Source organism: Panthera leo, chromosome D4 (genome assembly GCF_018350215.1).
Source record: "Panthera leo isolate Ple1 chromosome D4, P.leo_Ple1_pat1.1, whole genome shotgun sequence".
NCBI classification, from domain to species: Eukaryota; Metazoa; Chordata; class Mammalia; order Carnivora; family Felidae; genus Panthera; species Panthera leo.
Genome location: NC_056691.1, coordinates 271,178 through 293,517, shown reverse-complemented (window position 1 = coordinate 293,517; position 22,340 = coordinate 271,178). Strand labels below are relative to the sequence as shown.

At 40.9% G+C, this 22,340-nt stretch overlaps 2 protein-coding genes and 1 long non-coding RNA gene across 4 annotated transcripts in view; 2 read left to right on the top strand and 1 right to left on the bottom strand.

The window, feature by feature from the left end:
- Positions 1 to 8,005, bottom strand: part of MFSD14B (major facilitator superfamily domain containing 14B) — a 72,779-nt gene extending 64,774 nt beyond the window's left edge. For both annotated transcript variants that reach the window (XM_042913202.1, XM_042913203.1), the window contains exon 1: positions 7,692 to 8,005. In XM_042913202.1, coding sequence (XP_042769136.1) covers positions 7,692 to 7,799 — 108 coding nt within the window. In that variant the 5' untranslated portion in view covers positions 7,800 to 8,005. The remainder of the gene's footprint in view (positions 1 to 7,691) is intronic.
- Positions 5,110 to 6,206, top strand: LOC122205112. Its single transcript, XR_006195905.1, has 2 exons — positions 5,110 to 5,294; positions 6,054 to 6,206. It is a non-coding gene; the product is annotated as an uncharacterized LOC122205112 (long non-coding RNA).
- Positions 7,798 to 15,888, top strand: LOC122205499 (CASP-like protein 4A2). The gene is made up of 3 exons (XM_042913918.1): positions 7,798 to 7,945; positions 7,979 to 8,868; positions 15,835 to 15,888. The coding sequence occupies exons 1-2, from the start codon at positions 7,798 to 7,800 to the stop codon at positions 8,521 to 8,523; spliced, it is 693 nt and encodes a 230-aa protein (XP_042769852.1). The 3' UTR covers positions 8,524 to 8,868; positions 15,835 to 15,888.
- The last annotated feature ends 6,452 nt before the right edge of the window (positions 15,889 to 22,340 follow it).

Sequence of the window (22,340 nt, the reverse complement as noted above, 5' to 3'; positions counted from 1 at the left end):
TTTAATGAAATATAAATCTTTAAATGGAAATGAACACTATAAAGAACAAGGACACAGCTCAGAGACAGTCATTACAAAAGATCTAAGCTGGGGCACCTGGATGGCTCAGTCGGTTGAGCGCCTGACTTCAGCTCAGGTCATGATCTCACGGTTCGTGGATTCAAGCTCCGCGTCAGGCTTTGAGCTGACAGCTCAGAGTCTGGAGCCTGCTTCAGATTCTGTGTCTTCCTCTCTCTCTCCCTCTCTCTCTCTCTCTCTCTCTCTCTCTCTCTCTGCCCCTCCCCTGCTCACACTCTGTCAATCTCTCTCTCAAAAAATAAATAAACATTAAAAAAAAAAAGATCTAAGCTATACTGCAAAAATTATTCTACAATAGCAGGAGAAGCAGCAACAGACACCATGCCAAGACCTGATCAAAGCACATTACAGATGCTACCATTTTTCTGCACTGTAGTCTTCAAGATAAAAACTATCATCATCCCCATTTTATAGATGACAAAAGTCAGATGCAGAGAATTCATGTAACTTGCCCAAGTCATAGAGTTACTAAGTGCCTCAGCTGGTATTCCATCCAGAGAATCACGTACCTCCAGAGTGTATGCTACTAACCACTGTACTGCTTACACTACCTTTCTTAGCCTACAGTTTTTATAAACAGAATCAGCACATACATGACAGGTAGCCTGGACTGCAGCAACCTGAGTAAGAGGTGACAGGAGCCAAATGTAGGCAGTTCCTCAGGCAAAGTGCAGCCTTTTACTTACCCACCCACCTCTGTTCCCACACTAAGGAGTCTGGCTGGGCTAGTATGTGCCTGGACAAAAAAAAACCAATCTCGGGGCGCCTGGGTGGCGCAGTCGGTTAAGCGTCCGACTTCAGCCAGGTCACGATCTCGCGGTCTGTGAGTTCGAGCCCCGCGTCAGGCTCTGGGCTGATGGCTCGGAGCCTGGAGCCTGTTTCCGATTCTGTGTCTCCCTCTCTCTCTGCCCCTCCCCTGTTCATGCTCTGTCTCTCTCTGTCCCAAAAATAAATAAAAAACGTTGAAAAAAAAAAATTAAAAAAAAAAAAAAAAAAAAAAAAAAAAAAACCAATCTCCATCAACCCCCTCACTTGCTTTCTCAACATGACCTGAAAAGATGAGACTAGCAAGAGCACCTGACTTTTATCAATCAGGTCATCTGCCTTCAATTGGAAAAAGATAAGGGTGAAAACTACTCCCGTTGGTCCCAAACATGATCTCCAACTCACAGATCACGGTACACAGTAAACATCAGTGAGTGACTCCCAACATGGAAGCAGGAGAGAGAAAGAGGCTGTCATATACACAAACTGACTAGAACTGGGTTTCCATAAATAAACTGATACATCTATATCCTGCTGATTTTTGGCAGGAGTGCCAAATCCACTCAAAACAAAAGCACAGTTTCTTCAACAAAAGGTGCTGAGACCACTGAATTTCCACATATAAAGAATGAATCTGAAACCCTACCTCACACCATATAGAGAACCCAAACCAGATAAATGATCTAAGCTAAAACCACAAAACTAGGAAGAAAACACAGAGCTAAATCTTGGATTTAATCATGGATTCTTAGACATGACTCCAAAGCAGCAACAGTAACAAGCAACAAAAGAAAAAAGTAGATATTGGGCTTTGTCAAAACCACAAACTTTTAAAATGAACCAAAACCCTAACTAAGTGTATGACATAAAACTCTCACAAAACAACATAGGGGAAAAGCTCTGTAACATTGGATTTGACGAGATCTTGAATAAGACACCAAAAGACAAAGGCAACAAAAGTAAAAACAGATTAAATTGAATGTTACCAAAATTTAAAACTTCCACACATCAAAGGATACAATCAACAGAGTGAAAAGGCAACCTATGGAGAAGATATTTGTAATGCATGTATCTGAAAAGAAGGTAATATTCAGAATACATCAAGAACCTCTACAACTCAAAGTAACAGTCCAATTTAAAATTGAGCAAAGACTTCTGGTGGGAATTTAAAATGGTGCAACTACGATGGGAAACAGCATGGCAGTGCCTCAAAACTTAAAAATGGAATTACCCAATGATTTAATAATTCCACTTCTGGATAGATATACAAAAGATTTGAAAGCAGGGTCTTAAAGAAATATTTGTACAATCATGTTCACAGAAGCATTATTCACAATAGCCAAAACAACAGAAGCAATGAAATACTCAACAGATAAATGGAGAAACAAAATGTGGCATATACATAAAACAGAGTATTATTCCATCTTGAAGGAAATTCCAAGACATACCACACATGCCTTCAGCAATCCTGAAGACAACATGTTTCGACATGTGTCAACAACAACAACATTGAGGTCATTATGCTGAATGTCACAAAAATACAGTGTAGGATTCCACTTATATGAGGTATCTAGAGTAGTCAGACTTATAGAAACTGAAAGCAGAAAGATGGTTATTAGGGAATGAGGGACAGGGTAAATGCTATTTAATGGATATAGAGGTTTCGTTTTACAAACTGAAAAAGTTCTAGAGATTGGTTTCACAATAACGTAAATACATTTAACACTACTAAGCTGCACAATTAAAAACGGTTGAAATGGTCAATTTTATGATATATGTATTATATTGCAATGTTAAGAATTTCTTTCTTTTTTTTTTTTTTTCCCAACGTTTTTTTATTTATTTTTGGGACAGAGAGAGACAGAGCATGAACGGGGGAGGGGCAGAGAGAGAGGGACACACAGAATCGGAAACAGGCTCCAGGCTCCGAGCCATCAGCCCAGAGCCCGACGCGGGGCTCGAACTCACGGACCGCGAGATCGTGACCTGGCTGAAGTCGGACACTTAACCGACTGCGCCACCCAGGCGCCCCAAGAATTTCTTGAAGCCACTGTGTTTCTATATATTGGCAACAATTATGAATTTGAATTTTTAAGAATTTACATATTTAATATTTACACTATTGTACAACAGCATCAAAAAATTTGAAATGGGGTATACTCTGACAAATGATGTGAAAGGCCTGTACGCTGAAAACTCCAAAACACAGGTGGGAAATTTTAAAGATCTAAAATAAATGGAGGGATACCTCTTTCATGAATGAGAAGATTCAATGTTTTCAATTCTTCCTAAACTCATTTTCAGAATCAACACAATCCCAATGAAAATATAAGCAGGGTTTGTTTGTAAAAATTGAAAATCTGATTCCAGAATTCTAAAATGCAAAGGACATAGAATAGCCAAACAATTTTAAAAGAGAACAAGTGTGGAAGCCTAACAGTACTTGTTTCAAGTATTAATATATACCTCTAATAATACAGATTAAGCAGTACTGATTTACAGATAAAACAGAATACAGAATAGACTGACATATATGAATAACTGAATTTTGACTAAAGTGCAACTTTAGTGAATAAGAAAGTCTTTTCAACAAATGATGCAACAGTTATCCATACACAAAAAGAGAACTTCCATCCATACTTTGCACCATATTAAAAAATAATTCAAAATGGTCATAAAACTAATTGTAAAATCTAAAAAGCTTCTAAAAACTGAAGGAAATCCTTGTGATATTGAGTTAGGCAAGCATTTCTTAGATATAAACCAAAACCAATCCATAAAAGAACAAATTGATAAATTTCATCAAAATTAAACATTCTGCTCTTCTAAAAATTTTTTTAATGTTAATTTTTGAGAGAGAGAGAGAGAGAGAGAGAGAGAGAGCGCGCACAAGCAGGGGAGGGGCAGAGAGAGAGGGAGACACAGAATCCTAAGCAGGCTCCAGGCCCAAAGCTGTCAACAGAGTGGGACTATGGGCTCAAACTCACAAACCGCGAAATCATGACCTGAGCCAAAGTCGGATGCTTAACTGACTGAGCCACCCAGGCGCCCCAAACACTCTGTTCTTCTAAAAGCACAGCTTAAAAGAAAATATTTGTGGGGCGCCTGGGTGGCTCACTCGATTGGGCATCTGACTTTGGCTCAGGTCATGATCTCATGGTCCGAGAGTTTGGGCCTCGCGTCGGGCTCTGTGCTGACAGCTCGGAGCCGGGAGCCTGCTTCAGATTCTGTGTCTCCCTCTCTCTGATCCTTCCCCGTTCATGCTCTTTCTCTGTCTCAAAAATAAATAAACATTAAAAAAAAGAAGTTTTTTTAAAGAAAATATTTGCAAAGCATATATCTGATAAAGGACTTACATCCTAAATCTATGAAGTACTCTCAAAAATCAATTATAAGATAAACAACCTAACAATAAAAATAGGCAGAAGACTCGAACAGACGCTTCACCAAGAGGATATAAAGATGACAAATAAGTTTATGGAAAGATGTTGAATATCATTAGCCAGAGGGACATGCAAATTAAAAACAAAATAAAACAATTAAAATACAGATCTATTACAAGGGCTAAAATTGACCAAGTGTTGAGGATGTAGATGAAGTGGAACTGTCATAGTGCTAGTGACAATGTAAAACTGTAAAATAACTTTAGAGAATGGTTGGGCAGTTTTCTTTAAAAGTTAAACAATACACCTACCATATGATTTAGCCACTGCACTCTAAGTATTTACTTAAAAATATATCCCATACAAAGACTGGTACACAAACGCTCAAAGCAACTTTATTTGTACTGCCAAGCCTTAGTGATGAAGCAAATGTTCATCAACAGCTGAATGGATAAACAAATTGTGGTATGGTATGTCCATACAATGGAATACTACTCAGCAACAAAAAGGAATGCACTGATTTATACAACATGGATAAATCTCAACTCATGCTGAGTTTAAAAAAAAAAAAAAGCCAAAGCAAAAAGAGCATATGCTAGAAAATTAACAGTAATATATACTGACAGTAAGTAGATAAATGTTTGCCTGTGAAGTAGGTGGAGAGAAGATATAAAATGGGCACAAGGAAACTTCTGGGAGTGATGGATATATTCACTGTCTTGATTGTGGTAATGATTCCACAAGTGTATACACATGTCAAAATACAAACCTGTATAAACATATACAGTTGTTACTATGTCAATTATATTTCAATGAAACTATTTTTAAAAGATAAACAAATACAAAACTATTGTATTAAAAAGTCAAGCAGGGGCATCTGGGTGGTTCAGTCTGTTAAGCATCAGACTCAATTTCGGCTCAGGTCATGATCTCACAGTCAGGCTCCAGGCCCAGCTGCAGAACGTAGCATGTGGAAATGATACTAGACAGAAAGGTAAGCAGAAAGATGCATAATTTGTGGTCCCAGCATACAACATGAACATTTAAAGGTATTCACGGGGCGCCTGGGTGGCTCAGTCGGTTGAGCGGCCGACTTCGGCTCAGGTCACGATCTCACACTCCGTGAGTTCGAGCCCCGCGTCGGGCTCTGAGCTGACAGCTCAGAGCCTGTAGCTGCTTCAGATTCTGTGTCTCCCTCTCTCTGTGACCCTCCCCCGTTCATGCTCTGTCTCTCTGTCTCAAAAATAAATAAACGTTAAAAAAAAATAAAAATAAAAATAAAAATTACAAAGGCATTCACTTGCTTTCCCAGCCACCACACATTCCAAACGAGCACCAGTGTCTGAACTCTGCCACCTGCCCATGCTAATCTCACTAAGTACAGTAAGTATCAAGAAAATTCACTGTCAGTATTCACTGCAGTTTATCAATACGGAGTCCATGCACCCTCAGAGACCAGGAAAGACTGGGTAGCAATCTATCTGTGCCCAAATTAGCAGGTTAGCATCAGGGTCCCACAGGAGAAGGAACCAGGGAATAGAGTCTAGGTTTCCTTGAGTAAACTTCTTTGAGTAAACATCCTTCAAAAGTTCCAGCTCTAAGCATATAAAATTATCAACTTTTTTTTTTTAAGTTTATTTAGAGAGAGAGAGAGAGAGCAGGGGAGGGACACAGAGAGAGGGAGGGAGAATCCCAAGCAGGCTCTGCACTGTCAGCACGGAACCCCACACAGGGCTCAAACCCACGAACGTAAAAGCATGACCTGAGCCAAAATCAAGAGTCGGACACTCAACCGACTGAGCCACCCAGGCGCCCCCAAATCATCAGGTTTAATTTTTAGTAAATGACTTGTCAGGAATCACGTATACATTCTGACCATTCATGCTGAAAATATTGAGAAACAGTAACAGCCAATATTTATTGAGAACTTACTAGGTACAAGGTTGCAGTAACCCTAGCAATCCTCTGAGGTAAATACTATTATTAATTCGGAGATGTTATGTAACTTGTGCAGGTAACAAAAGGTGGGGACTGGGATTCTGAGCATGCTCACTTAATCACTATGCTACAACGCTTCAACCTGCTGGGTTATTTATTTTTATCCAAAAAGCCAAGGAGAACCAATGAAAAAACTTAAGGACAGCAGTAATTGTGACACTAATCAACCAAGAACTGATGGTGAGGTTAGCAAGGGTCCTGAGAGAGAAGTCAAACGCTAAGTCAAAAACGCTGAGGAACTGAACCAGAGGGATGCAGAGGAAGCCAACAACCTAAAATCTTCGCCTGGTAAAATTAGCTACACTTGGCAAAGTACTGGGTGCCCTTAAGTACAGCAACGGATGAGGGAAGCTGTTTCCCGTGTTACTAGCTTGGTGGCTGATGAGTAATTACGGTCTGTCCATGCAGACCCAGGAGGACCCGGCGGTTTGGCTCAGTTGAGGGGCAGGAATATGAGGTCTCCTTTTTAAATAATCAGAAACAAAACGAGAAAAACCAATTCTCCGGAATTTCCTCTCACCATGAAATAAACTTCCCTTTCCAGACATCTTGTCTTTGAAATGAGGAACCCTTAACGCTTTTTCAAAAATGAGAACTCACTTGAGCAAGGAGGGCCCTTCAACACTACTACTAAGCCCTCCTCTCCTTTTATGGATGAGGCACCGAGTGGCAGGGCACACCGTTCTCACAGGACCAGTACCAGAACCAGCTCTTCGGGCTCCATTCTACTTCCCCCTCCTCCCAATTCTGTTAATGCAGACTCGTATCACCAAGTAATATTCATCTAGCGTCTCCTAAAAGCAAATATAGGTATGTAAGCTAAAAATCTGTAAAGCAAAATTTGTAAAAAAGAAAAAAAAAAAAGTCGACCGCATACATTTAACTTTCCTAAAATTTCTGGTTTTCTTTGGCAAAACGTTTCCTTGGTGTTACCCTGTAACGTTTCTGTATTTCCTGTCCTGAATAGAGCAGAAAAACCCAGGGTCTTTAAGGAAGACTGGAGCTCTATGTTTTCTACTCCCCCATAACGAACCGGAGGCGCCTCTGAGCCAGCGGGCTCTGCCGAACCCGGGCCTATGAAATCAGCGCCCCGGCGGCCACCCGAACCCGGCGGAAACCCGGAGGGAGAGCGGCCCGAGCGTTCCCGGCCGACAGGCCCGCACACGCCCGAGGAGGCCGGGCCGGGAACTGCACCACGGAAGTGGAACCGCCTGCCACACGTCTGGAAGTTCCCGAAAGGACTAAACCACTTCTCCTCGGGGCCCCGCGCACAGTGCTTCCCGAGACAACAAACCACCTGAAGGTTTGTCCGGCGAGGCGCAGGAGTGGCCCCGGAAAGGACGGGCTGCCCGAGAGCCGGGGCCCACGCGGCCTGTCCACGTACACTCCCCCCCCCCCCCCCCCCCCTCATACCCGGGCTCCGCACCCCGGCCCCGCCCAGGCTCCCTGGGCCGCACCCGCGCTCACCGAGAGGCCGCCGGCGGCCTGCGCGCCCGGGCGCTTCTCTGGCATGGCTCCCGCCGCGGGCTCCGACGCCGCCGCGTCCTCCGGCTCCGGCGGCGGCTCCGCGCTCATGCCGCGGCCATGCCCGCGCCGGCTCGGGGTGCTCCGGGACGACGACGACGCCGCGGACGCGGCGGCGGGGCCCGCGCCCTCATGGGCTCCGTGGCCCGCGGCGGCCTGCGGGTCGGGTGGCGGCGCCAGCGGCGACGCCGAGGGCTGTAAGGGCGGCTGAGGCCGGAGCCACCAAGGAGGCGAGGCCGGGAGCGCAACTGCAGAGGCCGCCGGTCGCACCCGCCGCAACGACCGCGACTCTCGCAGCGGCCAGCGGCGTCAGGGGCGGCCCCGGACGGTCACAAGGCCCCGCCCCGCGCCCCAGCTCCCGCCTGGAGCTGGGCGCCCGCGCCGGAGGCCTCCGGCAGCGCCCCGCCCACCTCAGGCCCCACCTCCACGCCTCCGAGGCCGCCGGGGCGTGCTCACGCGGCCGCCCGCCGGAAGTATGTCATCTCCCACGGCCTCGCGGCCGTGCTGTTTCCGGAAACACTGTCCAGTCTGGGGAAGTGACTTAGATGGGCGACTGTTTTGTAATTTCGGCGCTTGTGGAACGGCTCCTGGTGTCCTCTTCAGGCACAGAAATGGACACATCCTGACGCGGAAGGACACCCCTCTCCAGTCTGGAGTCCAGAACTGGGAAAGCGCTATATGTACTGTGACCAGGCAGTCTGTTCCTCTGCGAAATCCGAACAAGCTGAGGGCGAGCCCAGTCAGGCTGTGGGGTGCGGGGAAAGGACGGTGTTAGGAAACGTGAGGGACCCTGGTCCAGTCTCGGGCCACTGATGGCTCCAGCACGGCGGGTTATGCACGGGTTACTCAGCAGCACAGAACTTAGCGTATGGAATATCTAGGGAAAGTGAACACGAATCCGGGCTTCATAAATGCTAATATCGTCATCACTGGCCACTCAGAGACCTTGTGAGCTGCACAATTTGGAGTACTGATACACGATACACTCAGAGTATTTTCTCCTGCTTAGATAGTTCAGCATTCATTCAGTGCCTCCTTGAGAGGAGACGAGTACCTTGAAACCCTGAAGGCCTCGTGTCTTCCTCCTCATTAGACCCAGATGGACTTAACCGAGAATGAAGTAAGTGCCATCAGTCCACTACTGATTTACATCTTGTGTTATTACCGTGAGAATTAAAAAAGGAAACCGGAAGGGGGAGCTCTCATGCCCTATCCCTTGGGTCAACTGTAGACCCAACAAGAAGAGACCCAATTGCAAATCCGCGGTGCTTTAGCTACTAGTTATTGTCCCAGCAGGAGGAAGAAAGGTTCTTCTCTCCCAAGCTCCAATGAAAAGCCATTATACTTCAAACTCCTCGTTTACTCAAACGAACTTTTTGTTTGTAATAGCTTTCCCAACTTTCTCTGCAAGAGAACATTCCTCTCCTTTGTTCTTGAGGCTTGTCTATGGTTTTGCCAGTAGCTTGCTTCCTTGCCCTGAATTGCAATTCGTTGATATTTCTGAATAAACCCATCTTTGCTGGTAAAGTAACTGGCAGTTTTATTTTTAAAGTTTATTTTTAAAGTTCCAAACAGTTAATGCACAATCCTAAATATTTTTGTCTGCTCTGACATACTGTATAAACTGGCTTAGGTCCCTCCCAGGCCTTGAGCTAGTATACCCTTGGTGTCTTAGCTCAGGCAGCATAACAAATACCACAGACTGGATGACTTAACAGTCACGTTCTGATGAGAGCTTTTTTCCCCCGGCTTAGAGATGGCCTCCTTACTGTGTCCTCACAAGGACAAGCTCTTTGGTTTCTCTTATAAGGTCATTGATCTCATCATGAACACCCTGCCTTCATGATCTCATCTAAAACTCACCACCTCTCAAAGACCCTATGTCCAAATACCATCACATTGGAGGTTTGGGCTTCAACATTCACATTTTTGGGAGGACACAATTCAGTCTGTAGCACTTGACCTACAGAGACTGTTCAGACTGTGCTTCCCAAAGCACATTGATGTCCAAAATTGGCTTTTCCTGAAAGAACACTGTTGTTTTCTTAATCTCAAGCAATCAACGTGATTGCCCCCTAATGCAGGGACTGTACTGCTACTCGGCCTTGATTAAAGACACTTTAGTTCACAATAGGAGACTGATCGAATTTTAGAAGTCACCAGCATTGAATTGAGACTAAGAAATTTCCCAACAATATCTTAGCCAGGTTGTCATCTAACTTCTACTTAAACATAGCCAGAGAAGAGATGTGTTAAACACACCCAATTCACTTATGGATAGCTCTCATTATCCTTTCATTGAGCTAAAGACTGCTTGCCTCTTTCAGCCATGCTTTCCTCCTGCCTCTGCCTGCTTTGTGTATATAAAAATGTCTAATTGCAATTGCTTAAAATGTCAAAATAAACCTGTCATCTTTCCTGATTATCCTCCAAATGCATACCAATTTGTTAAAATCCCAGTTGAAATGCATTGGCAGAAATATACCACTGTAAGTAGTATTTGATGAAAGCACTGTGAGGTGGTCCCTTGATCTGGACAGTCATAAAAGTAATTTTTAAGAGGTGAATTGTGTAATTGCATTATGTTAACAGTTATACCATAGGATTTAAATAGACCCTTATCCTTACCTCTTAATTGATTCAGCACTGATCAAGGTCAAAGACCTGGGAATCCAGGGACACCTTGGTGGTTTTCAGTAGGTTAAGCATCCAATTTTGGCTCAGGTCATGATCTCACTGTTCCCCAGGTTGAGCCCCACGTCAGACTCTGTGCTGACAGCTCAGAGTCTGGAGCCTGTTTCAGATTACTGTGTCTCCCTCTCTCTCTGCCCCTCCCCCACTCACACTCTGTCTCTCTCTCTCTCTCTCAAAAATAAATATTTTTAAAAATTAAAAAAAAAAAAGACCTGGGAGTCCACATAATTTAATCCAACATCCTAGGCTCTAAGAAAGTAATAGTGCTCATGGAAAGATGCGTGTTACCTTGTTTCATCCAAGAGTGGTTTAGATATCTTCAATTGTTTGAATTCATATTATTGATGAAAAGATGCTTCTCAGGATGTTAATAGGTATGCAAGAGGAAGAGTGTTCCCCTGGTAGGAAATAACTATGTGTTAAATAATTACAAAATTAAAATGTTTTCTTTTTTGTTGCCAGATTTCCTCTAGTTTTATTTATTTTTAAAACATTTTTATGTTTATTTTTTGAGAGAGAGAGAGCTGTGGAGGGGCAGAGAGAGAGAGGGAGAGAGAAATCCCAAGCAGGCTCCATGCTGTCAGCACAGAGTCTGATATGGGGCTCAAACCCACGAACTGTGAGATCATGACCTGAGCCAAAACCAAGAGTTAAATGCTTAACTGACTGAGCCACCTGGGCACCTCTCCTTTTGTTTTTTTGTTTTTTTGTTTTCTTTTTTTCATTTTTTTAAATGTTTATTTTATTTTTGAGACAGAGAGAGGCAGAGCATGAGTGGGGGAGGGGCAGAGAGAGAGAGAGAGAGAGAGAGAGAACCACAGAATCTGAAGCAGGCTCCAGGCTCTGAGCTGTCAGCACAGAGCCTGATGCAGGGCTTGAACCCACAAACTATGAGATCATGAGCTGAGCCGAAGTCGGACACTCAACTGACTGAGCCACCCAGGCACCCCATATCATGATTTTTCTAATGAGAAAATATAGTAAGAAGTGTTCCTCAAACATTTTTATTCTTGAAACACTGATTAGTATATTGAAGATGTGTAGGACACAGTTTGGGAAGTGCTGCTTTTTTCTTTACTGATTTTTAAAGACGCACATGAACATGAAATATGCATAAAATAGTGTAGCATAGAAAGATCGTAAAACAATAATATGTTTGATATTTTTAAAAACATTAATTTAAAAAAGAATGGGGCATCTGGCTGGCTCAGTTGGTTAAGTGTCCAACTCTTTATTTCCACTCAGGTCATGATCTCATGGTTTGTGAGTTCAAGCCCTGCACCAGGCTCTGTGCTGACAGAGTGCAGGGATTTTCTCTCTCTCTCTCTCTCTCCCTCTTCCCGCCCCCTCTCCTCCTCGCTCTCTGTCGCGCCCGCTCCTCTCTCTCTCAAAATAAATAAATAAACTTAAAAAAATTAAAGTACTTCTTTAATAATGATTGGCTTTAGAACTAAGAATATTTTTCATATAAATTTCTGATTTGGGACTATATTTTAGTATACTTTTATAATCAGAAGAAGAAAACTGACCAATTTCCCAATCTAAAAAAATATGAATTATGCACTTTTTTGTTACTTTCCTATAGCTACATAGCAAATTACTACAAATGTAGCAACTTAAGTGAGCACCAATGAATTATCTCAGTGTCTGTGGGTCAAGAATCTGGCAGACTTTAACTGGCTTTGCTGAGGGTCTCACAAGGATAAAATCAAGATGTCATCTGACCACATACTCATATGGAAGCTGAACTACATAAGGATCTGCTTCCAAGCTCTCTCAAGTTCTTGCTAGAATTCATTTCCTTGTGGTCCTGTGACTATGGGTCCCATGTTCTTGCTGGCTATTAGCTCCTGCTCTCATCATGTAGAAGCTGCTCTCAGATACTTGCTAAGTGGTCCTATCCACGACAGTTTGCTCCTTCACACTTCTCTGATACTTCATCTTTTAAGGAGCTCACTTGAGTAGGTCAGGGCCATCCAGGACAGCCTTCCTTTTGATTAACTCAAAGTCAACTGATTATTAGTAGCCTAATCACAGAAGTGATATCTCATTAGATTCACTGGTCCTGCCTGGACTCAAGTGGGGGGGTTTGCACACCAGAATACAGGAATCTTGAGGACCATTTTGGAATTTTGCTTACCATACACTTCTTTAGAAAAAGAAACTTCTCTCATTTGTCTTTGTAGTCCCATGGCCTGGCTTGGTGCCCAGAACAGAGGAAATGCTCTATAAATGCTTGTAGAAGAAATTAAAACAGGATAATACTGTTTCAAACAGGGTGTATTTAGGAAAGAAGGCCCCCTAGTATGGATTGGAAGTCTTTCCTACTTAATTTTACTGGACTCATACAGTATATTGTATGTTGCTAATCATGTTTTGGAAGGCAGAAATGTTCATAGGGGGCTCCTGGGTGGCTCAGTCAGTTCAGCATCAGACTCTTAATTTCAGCTCAGGTTATGATCTCACTGTTGTGAGATCAAGCCCCATGAGCATGGAGTATCCTTGGGATTCTCTCTCTCTCTCTCTCTCTCTCTCTTTCTGCTCCTCCCTTGCTCATGCTCTCTCTCTCTCTCTCTCTCTCTCTCTCTCTCTCTCACATAAAAAAAACTTAAAAAAGAAACGTTCATAGGTACAAGCAGAATGGGTATCAACCCAAGGAATTATATACAAGGGTGAGGATGCAATCTCTTGTTCTTACCTGGTATGTCTATGCCAACATTTAGAACTTCAACTGGAATTTTTAGTTGAGGTGCATGTGGATCAGATATTTAATATTTTAAAAAACCTGTGGTCTTTAATTCACAAATCTTAAGAAATAGATTAAAGGAAATGGTGACAGTAGTAGCTGAAAGACTGACCTGAGCTGGAATCTCTTCACCTCTTATTGCTTGTGCAGCCTTAAGAAAGTTATTTAACCTCCCTAATCCTCATTCTCCCCATAAACAAATTTGGGGTATTAATACCTACCTTGTTGGGATTGTTGTGATGATTAATTTCAAAAACCACAGTGTTGCGACCAGTGCAACAAACACCGAGATCAGGGTCCTGAGGGTAGGGGAATGTAAGAAAAAAAAGAGAAGAGAAGCCAGTTTGGGAACAGGAGGGTCCCCTGGGCTGATGGCCCAAGTGACGGCTTTATTGTTGCTGTACACAATCTTTTATATCAAGACTCTTATGGGTCAGGTCATTCTAAGAATAAACAGGTTTCACATGATCGCTGCCAACCAAAACATTTAGTTCTGTGTACCTTGTGAAGTTTCTAAACGGGTCACAGCAAGACCTTGTTGATAGATTGCTAGCAAAACACAGTTCCCATGTTTGTTTCTATTTGACCCAGGGTAGAAAAAGGGGGGTAACATTACTGCCAACACCCACAGACCACAGGCTTCAGGAATTAGATTTCTCAGTCTTCACAAGGCTTTCGTATGCCTTTGCAAGTGGGGGAATGGGAGGGGGAACCACCGGGTTGGCTGAGTCAACAGGGAGCCGTTGCTCGACCCGGTCTCAGCCTGGCACCGGGGTCCGGCCTCCCACACCACAGTATGTAATTATACATAGACATAATTGAGATGATTTGTTGAGATGATTAATGTAAAGCTCTCAATTATTTTCTGTTTCTTTCTGGATATTCTCTTGATGCCTGTGGGAAAAGTTAAGTAACATTTGAAAATAATCACTCACACACACTTAAAGCCTTTACTTTGTTGCTTCTTTTAATGTGCTGTTGATGCTTTTTCACTTGATGAAACAGTATTGGGTTATCACAACAAGAGCACTCCTTAATCCCCAATCTCCTATTTCTGTCATACTCCCACCGACCTCCCCCTGGTGTCCATCAGCGTGTTCTCTGTAGTCTGTATCTTGGGGATTAACAAGTGTACTTGGGATGAACACCAGGTGATGTATGGAAGTGTTGAGTCACTATAAAGTAACCTGAAACTACTATTACACCATATGTTAACTAACTGGGATTTAAATAAAAACAATTAAACTCTTATATTTTAAAGGAATAAAAGAAATAGTAGGTTTTGCTATTTGTTGCATTACTTATGAGTAGGCCACATTTGCTCACATGCTTAAATCTAAGCTAAGACAAGAGGAACTTTTTTTTTTCAGTAGACTTTGTCTAATGGCACATATACAAGTCCCAAGGTTCTATAAAATTGTCCCATTCTTCAAACCTGTGGTCCTCAACCTGGGGTAATTCTGCTTCCCAGGGGGTATTTGGCAATTTCTGGAAACCTTTTTTATTGTCATTTTATTGGCTCCTGGAGAGAAGCAGTTAGTAAGAGGCCAGGGATGCTAATAAACATCCTACAATGCATAGGATAGTCCCTAACAGCAAAGAATTATGAGGTCCAAAATGTCAGTGGTGCTAAGGTTGAGAAACCCTATTTTACATAAAGGAATTTGTACAATGTAATGTAGTCGGTATATTATTTTGAAAAGAAAATACATGCATGATCTCCTAAATCATGGTGGTTTCCACAGTGGAATACCATATAGCAATGGCAAGAATGAATGAATTATAACTTCCTCAGTAGCATTTTGAACCTCACAAGATGATGTTGAACAAAAGAAGCCAGACATAAAAGAATATAGACAATATGATTCCTTTTACATAACTCAAAAATGCAAAAAAAATTAATTTGTTTTTCAAAGTCAGGGTAATCAGTATTGTAGAGGTTTCTATATGGCTGATCATGTTCTCTTTCTGGATCTGGATGCTGGGTACACAGATGTGCACATTTAGTGAAAATTAATCAATTTTATATTCATGATTTGCCTACTTTTCTGGATGAATACTTAATTTAAACAAATAGTTTTCTAAACAAAAAGCAAAATATATGCACGATGCCATGCTATTTGATTATAATGATTATATCATTTATGAGCTAAAGTATCACTTCCTGTTACCTGGGTCCCCAAACCAGAAAATTTTGTAGGACATTTTCTTAAGCTACACTCACAGTAGAGCAATGGAGGTTTTTAAAGTTTATTTATTATTTACCATAGCATCCACTGAAATTTGCTATAACATTGATAGGATATGTAGAACACGGTGTGATTCCACTAAGACTAATCTTAAAATAAGTACAAGATAAGGATGCCATTATAATGTTGGTAGGAATGCTGACAACATTGACTGCATCTCTGGCCCTACCTCTTGTTTATGTTGGTGTAGTGATATGTATTCCAGGCCCTTTGGAGATTAATATATGCCCTGACCAGAAGGCAGGAAGGCTTGTTCTGATTGTCCCTAAATTTCTTTAGATAATTAGTAGAAATAAAATAGTTTCTTTCTCTCCTTCCCCTCTGGCACACAGATGGCACCACTTTAGATAACCAGTAGAAAGAGATAACCTTGTTTATTCCCCTTTCTCCCCTCTAGTACACATATGGCACCACTTTAACTAGGTCCGCAAAATCTGTGGATTAAGGTCTGGACTTGGCAGAGAATAGCTGCACAACACCTGGATTGTCATCTGCCTGATTCCCAGCCACCCCAAAATTGTTGTCACTACATTACCCTGAATAAAACTGTGTAAATGGTATGGAGTAGCTTGCTTCATTTTTTGGTCTTAAAAGTCTGGAAGATATTTTACTGTTCCTCCTTCACCTTCTAACAATTGTTGATGATCAATATTACCATGTCAGAGCAAAATATACTAATACAGTTCTTTTTCCTAAGAGGAGGAATACAAGGGTTTATTCAGTTTGACTATATATTTTTGTTGGGTTTTTCTCCATTTAAATGAATTAATCATGCTGTCTTAAAGCTGAATTTTAAGATTGAGGTAAGCTTAATACCGCATTACACTAAAATCAAAGATTTAAAATCAAAGATTTTTTTAAGTAACCCTGCTGTGGACAAGGAGTGCAGGAGAACCTCAGCATTCTTTGCCACTGAGGACTGCACCCGTCCTTGCTGTGCCGTGTTCACCTGCAGCCTTGGCTGCCAAGGACCTCTGCAATGTTGACTGATGCTAATCTCAGCTGACAGAGTTGCTAGGAGTCCACACTGCTGCACTCTCCCAGAGCTGGAGTTGCCAAATCCCACCTAGCTAGCACCCTCAAAACCAGCTGTAGGTGAAAGTCTTTGTCCAGTAAAGTTTTCTGTAAAGTCTGGAAGAGGGGACTTAATTCAAATGCAGTTGTCAATATAAGGCTATCAGAAACACACACACACACACACACACACACACACACACACACACACACAGGAAATCAAGGAAAAAAGAAACAACCAATGAAAGAGAATAATTTTTCAGTTAGAGTCCCCAGTGGAAATCTATGGATTTCCTGACAAAGAATTCAAAATACTGTTTTAAAGAAGTTCCATGAGCACACAAAAAAAAAACAGACAACTCAACAAAATCAGGCAAACAATATATGAGTAAAGTGAGTTCCACAAAGAGATGGAACTTATAAAAGAGAACTAAGATAGAAATTCTGATGCTGAAGAATACATTTGAATGAAATGAAAAACACAGTAGCTTCAAGAGCAGACTTTAGAAGAAAGAGTCTTCAAACTCAAAGATCATTTAAAAGTATCCAATCAGAGTGGGAAAATGAAAAACAGTGAAGAAAATCTGCAATATTAATGGGGAAACATCAACAAAATCAATGTATGAATAATGGCATAGTGATATATCCTAGAAGAAATAATGGCTGAATTTCCCAAATCTTGGGAGAGAAATAGATATCCAGATTAAGGAGGCTGAAAAGTTTCCAAACAGGATAAATACAAAGAAGAAAACACAGGGGTGACTTTGGCTCAGGTCATGATCTCGCGGTCTGTGAATTCAAGCCCCGCATTGGGCTCTGTGCTGACAGCTCAGAGCCTGGAGCCTGCTTTGGTTCTGTGTCTCCCTCTCTCTCTGTCCCTTCACCGTTCATTCTCTGTCTCTCTATCTCTGTCAAAAATAAATAAACATTAAAAAAAATAAAAAACAAGAAAACACAGAGATACATTAGAACCAAACTTTCAAAAATCAGTGACAAAAATAGTGTTTTGAAAGCAGCAAGAGAAGAGCCAGTTATCACAATTAAAGGAACTTTTTAAATATTATCAGTGGATTTCTCAGCACAAACCTTGCAAGCTGGGAGAGTGGGAAGATATATTCAAAGTACTAAAAGAAAAAACTGCCAGCCAAGAATAACTATATCCAGCAAAATTTTCCTTTGAAAATGAAGGAGTGATAAAGACATTCCTAGACAAGCAAAAACTGAGGAAGTTTAACACCACTAGACCTGTCTTACAAGAAATGCTTAAAGGAGTCTTCAAATTAAAGTGAAAACATGTTCAGGGTGCCTGGGTAGTTCAGTTGGTTGAGCAAATCTGACTTTTGATTTTGGCTCAGGTTGTGATCCCAGGGTCATGCAATTGAACCCTGTGTCAAGCTCTGTGCTGAGCGTGGAGCATGCTTAAGATTCTCTCTCTCTCTCCCTAGCCCCTCTCCCCCACTTGCAATTGCTATCTATCTCTCTCAAAAAAGAAAGAAAGAAATGAAAACATGCTCAACAGCAGCATGAAAGCTTAATTCTCACTGGTAAAGGTAAATATACAACAAATGGTTGCACTGTAATGGTTGTTTATAAATTACTTTTAACTCTGACTTAATGGTTAAGAGAAAAATTTGTTCATGGATACACAACATAAAATGAAGTAAACTGAGTACAAGAACACAATGTATGTGGGGGAGGATAAAAGTGTACAGTTTTTGTTATGCAACTGAAATTTAAAACAGGGTTATAACTACAGACTATTCTATGCAAGCCTCAAATTAACTACAAAGAAAAAACCTATAATAAATACACAAAAGATAAAGATAAAGGAATCAAAGAAAATCACTAAAATATAAATCAATAACGAAGGAAGACAGCAAGAGTGGAAGAGAGAGGCAAAAGAACTGCAAAACAAGACAAAATGGCAATAGTTAAGTCCTCATTTATCAATAATTACTTTAAATATATTCGAATTAGCATCACCAGTCAAGAGGCATAGAGTGATTGAATGGTTAAAAAAGCATGATGCAGTAGTATGTTGTCTACAAGACACTCTTTTAGATTTAGGCTGAAAGTGAAAGGATGGGAAAAGATATCTATGTAAATGGCAACCGACAGAAAGTAGGGGTGGTTATAAATTATATCATATAAAATAGACTTTAAATCAAAACCTGACTTTAAAGACAAGGTCATAATATAAGGATGAAATGGTCAATTCAGTAGTAAGATATAACAATTATAACTATGTACACACTCAACATCTGAGCACCTAAATATATAAAAACAAATTTTATATACCTGAAAGGAGAAATAGGCAGCCATAAAATAATAGGGGAGAGGCGCCTGGGTGCCTCAGTTGGTTAAGTGTCTGACTTTGGCTCAGGTCATGAACTTACAATTCATGAGTTCATGGAGCCCCTGTCGGGCTCTGTGCTGATGGCTCAGAGCCTGGAGCTTGCTTTGGATTCTTTGTCTCCCTCTCTCTCTGCCCCTTCTCTGTTCGCACTCTGTCTCTGTCTCTGTCTCTGCCTCTGTCTCTGTCTCTCTCTGTCTCTCTCTCTCAAAAGTGGGAATTAAATACCCCACTTACAATAATGGATAGAATATCCAGACAGAAAAATCAATAAAGAAAGAGATGACTTGAGCAACATTATGTCTAAATGGATCTAACAGAACCCAGCCACCCAGCAGCCCAAGAATACACATTTTCGGACACACAGAACATTCTTTAGGTTAGATCACAAGTTAGATCATAAAACAAATCTTAACAAATTTGAGAATATCAAAATCATTCCAATTATCTTTTCTGACCACAATGGAATGAAACTAGGAACCAAAAAATATCAAGACAATGGGAAATTTTTACAAATACATGGAAACTAAACACCATGTTCTTGAAACCACTGGGTCAAGGAGGAAATCAATAAGGAATTTTAAAAGTATCTCAAGACAAATGAAGATTAAAATACATTATACCAAAACTTATGGAGTAAAGCTAAAGCAGCACTAAGAGGGATGTTTATAACAATAAACACCTCCATTAAAAAAAGAACAAAACCTCAAATAAACAATCTAACTTACACCTTAAGAAACTAGAAAAAGAACAAACTAAGCATAAAGTTAGGAAGGAAATGATAAATATTAGGGCAGAAAAAAATAGAAAAAAATCAACGACTAAGTCAATTAACAAAAGATTAACAAAATTAACAATTTTTTAAGCTAGACAAGAAAAAGAGGAGGCTAAAATAATAAATTCAGAAATGAAAGATGATGCAATATAGTGATGGCTTATAAATAAAAAGAATATTCAACAAAACTAAAAGGCAACTGATGGAATGGAAGAAGATATTTGCAAATGACATATTTGATAAAGAGTTAGTATCAAAAATTTATAGAGAGCTTACCAAAGTCAACCCCCCCCCCCCAAATAATCCAGTGAAGAAATGGGCAGAATAGACACTTTTCCAAAAAGACATCAAGAGGGCAAACAGACATATGAAAAGATACTTAACATCACTCATCATCAGGGAAATATAAATCAAAACCACAATGAGATACCACCTCACACCAGTCAGAATGGCTAAAATTAATAACTCAGGCAACAACAGATGTTGGTGAGGATGTGGAGAAAGGGAAACCCTATTGCACTGTTGGTGAGAATGCAAACTGGTCTAGCCGCCCTGGAAAACAGTATGGAGGTTCCTCAAAAAATTAAAAATAAAATTACCCTATGACCCAGCAGTGGCACTACTAGGAAGTTATCCAAAGGATAAAAAAAAAAAAAAATGCTGATTCAAAGGGGCAATGCATCTCAATGTTAATAGCAGCACTATCAACAATAGCCAAATTATGAAAAGAGGCCAAATGTCCATCAACTGATGAATGGATTAAGAAGATGTGGTATATGGGGGTGCCTGGGTGGCTCAGTCAGTTAAAAGTCTGACTTTGGCTTAGGTCGTGATCTTTTGCAGTTCATGAGTTCATGAGCCCATGTTGGGCTCTGTGCTGACAGCTCAGAACCTGGAGCCTGCTTCAGATTCTGTGTCTTCCTCTCTCTCTGCTCCTTCCCTTCTCACACTGTCTCTCTCTCAAAAATAAACATTAGGGGCGCCTGGGTGGCGCAGTCGGTTAAGCGACCGACTTCAGCCAGGTCACGATCTCGCGGTCCGTGAGTTCGAGCCCCGCGTCAGGCTCTGGGCTGATGGCTCGGAGCCTGGAGCCTGTTTCCGAGTCTGTGTCTCCCTCTCCCTCTGCCCCTCCCCCGTTCATGCTCTGTCTCTCTCTGTCCCAAAAAAAAATTAAAAACGTTGAAAAAAAATTAAAAAAAAATAAATAAATAAACATTAAAAAATTTAAAAAAAGATGTGGTATATGTATACAATGGAATACTACTCAGTGCTAAAAAAAATAAAATCTTGCAATTTGCAACAATGTGGATGAAATTGGAGGGTATGATGCTAACTAAGTGAAATAAGTCAGTCAGAGAAAGACAGGTGTCATATGATTTCATTCATATGTGGAATTTGAGAAACTTAACAGATGCTCATAGGGGAGGGGAAAGAAAAATAAGATGAAAACAGAGGGAGGCAAACCACAAGAGACTCTTAAATACGGAAAACAAACTGAGGGTTGATGGGGGTGGGGGTGGGGTAATGGGCGATGGGCATTAAGGAGGGCACTTGTTGGGATGAGCGCTGGGTGTTATATGTAAGTGATGGACCACTGGGTTCTACTCCTGAAGCCAAGGTTACACTGTATGTTAACTAGCTTGAGAATTAAAAAAAAAAAAAAAAAAAAAAAAACAAGTTGCCAATAGATATGACACAAAACTACAAAAAAAATCTCAAGAAAAAAAAAATCTTAACAGACTGTTATAAAAAATTATATGCCACCAAAATTGGTAAGCTAGAAGAAATAGATAGCTTCCTAGAAACATATAACCTATGAAAGCTGAATCAGAAGTAGGAAGTCTGAGCAGATCAATAATAAAAGAGGTTGAATCAGTAATCAAAAGTCTTCCAACAACAAAAAAAATCAGGACAAGGTGGCTTCATAGGTGAATTCTACCAAACATTTGAAGAATAATTAATACCATTCTTTCTTAAACTGTTTAAAAAAATGAAATAGGGAATACTTCAAATCTCATTTTATGAGAACCACAGCACCTGAATACCAAACCAGACCAAAGCACCACAAGAAAACTACAGGCCAATATTTCTGATGAACACAGATGAAAATATCCTCAATAAAAATTAGCAAGCCAAATTCAAGAGCACATTAAAAGGACCATACACATGACCAGTGGAATTTATCCCTGGGACACAAGGGTGGTTCAATGTACACAATAAACACAATATACCACATAAACAAAATGAAAGAAAAAACCCACCTAATCACCTAAACAGATACAGAGAAAACATTTGACAAAACGCAATATTGTTCGTCATTAAGACTTAACAAAATAGGCATAGAAGGAACCTAACTCAACACAATAAGGTCATATATGAAAAAGCCCTCATCTAACATCATAACAAATGGGGAAAAAATGAAAACTTCCCACCTAAGATCTGGCACAAGGTAGGGATGCCCACCTAGCCACTCTCTTTAATAATAGAAGTCCTGGCCAGAGAAACTCAACAAGAAAAAGAAATAAAAGACATCTAAATGACAGACGAAGTTATCTTTGTTTGCAGATAACAGTTTAGCCTTTGCAGAGACATTAGTGAACTTGAAAACAGCAATGGAAGCTATACAAAATGAAACAGAATGAAAATAAAAACTGGAAAAGAAGTGGAGTGCCTCAGTGTGTGCCAGATTCACACACTAGCTTAATATATAATTTGAGTCCCCAGAGGAGAATGGGGAGGGGCATAGAAAGTATTTGAAGAA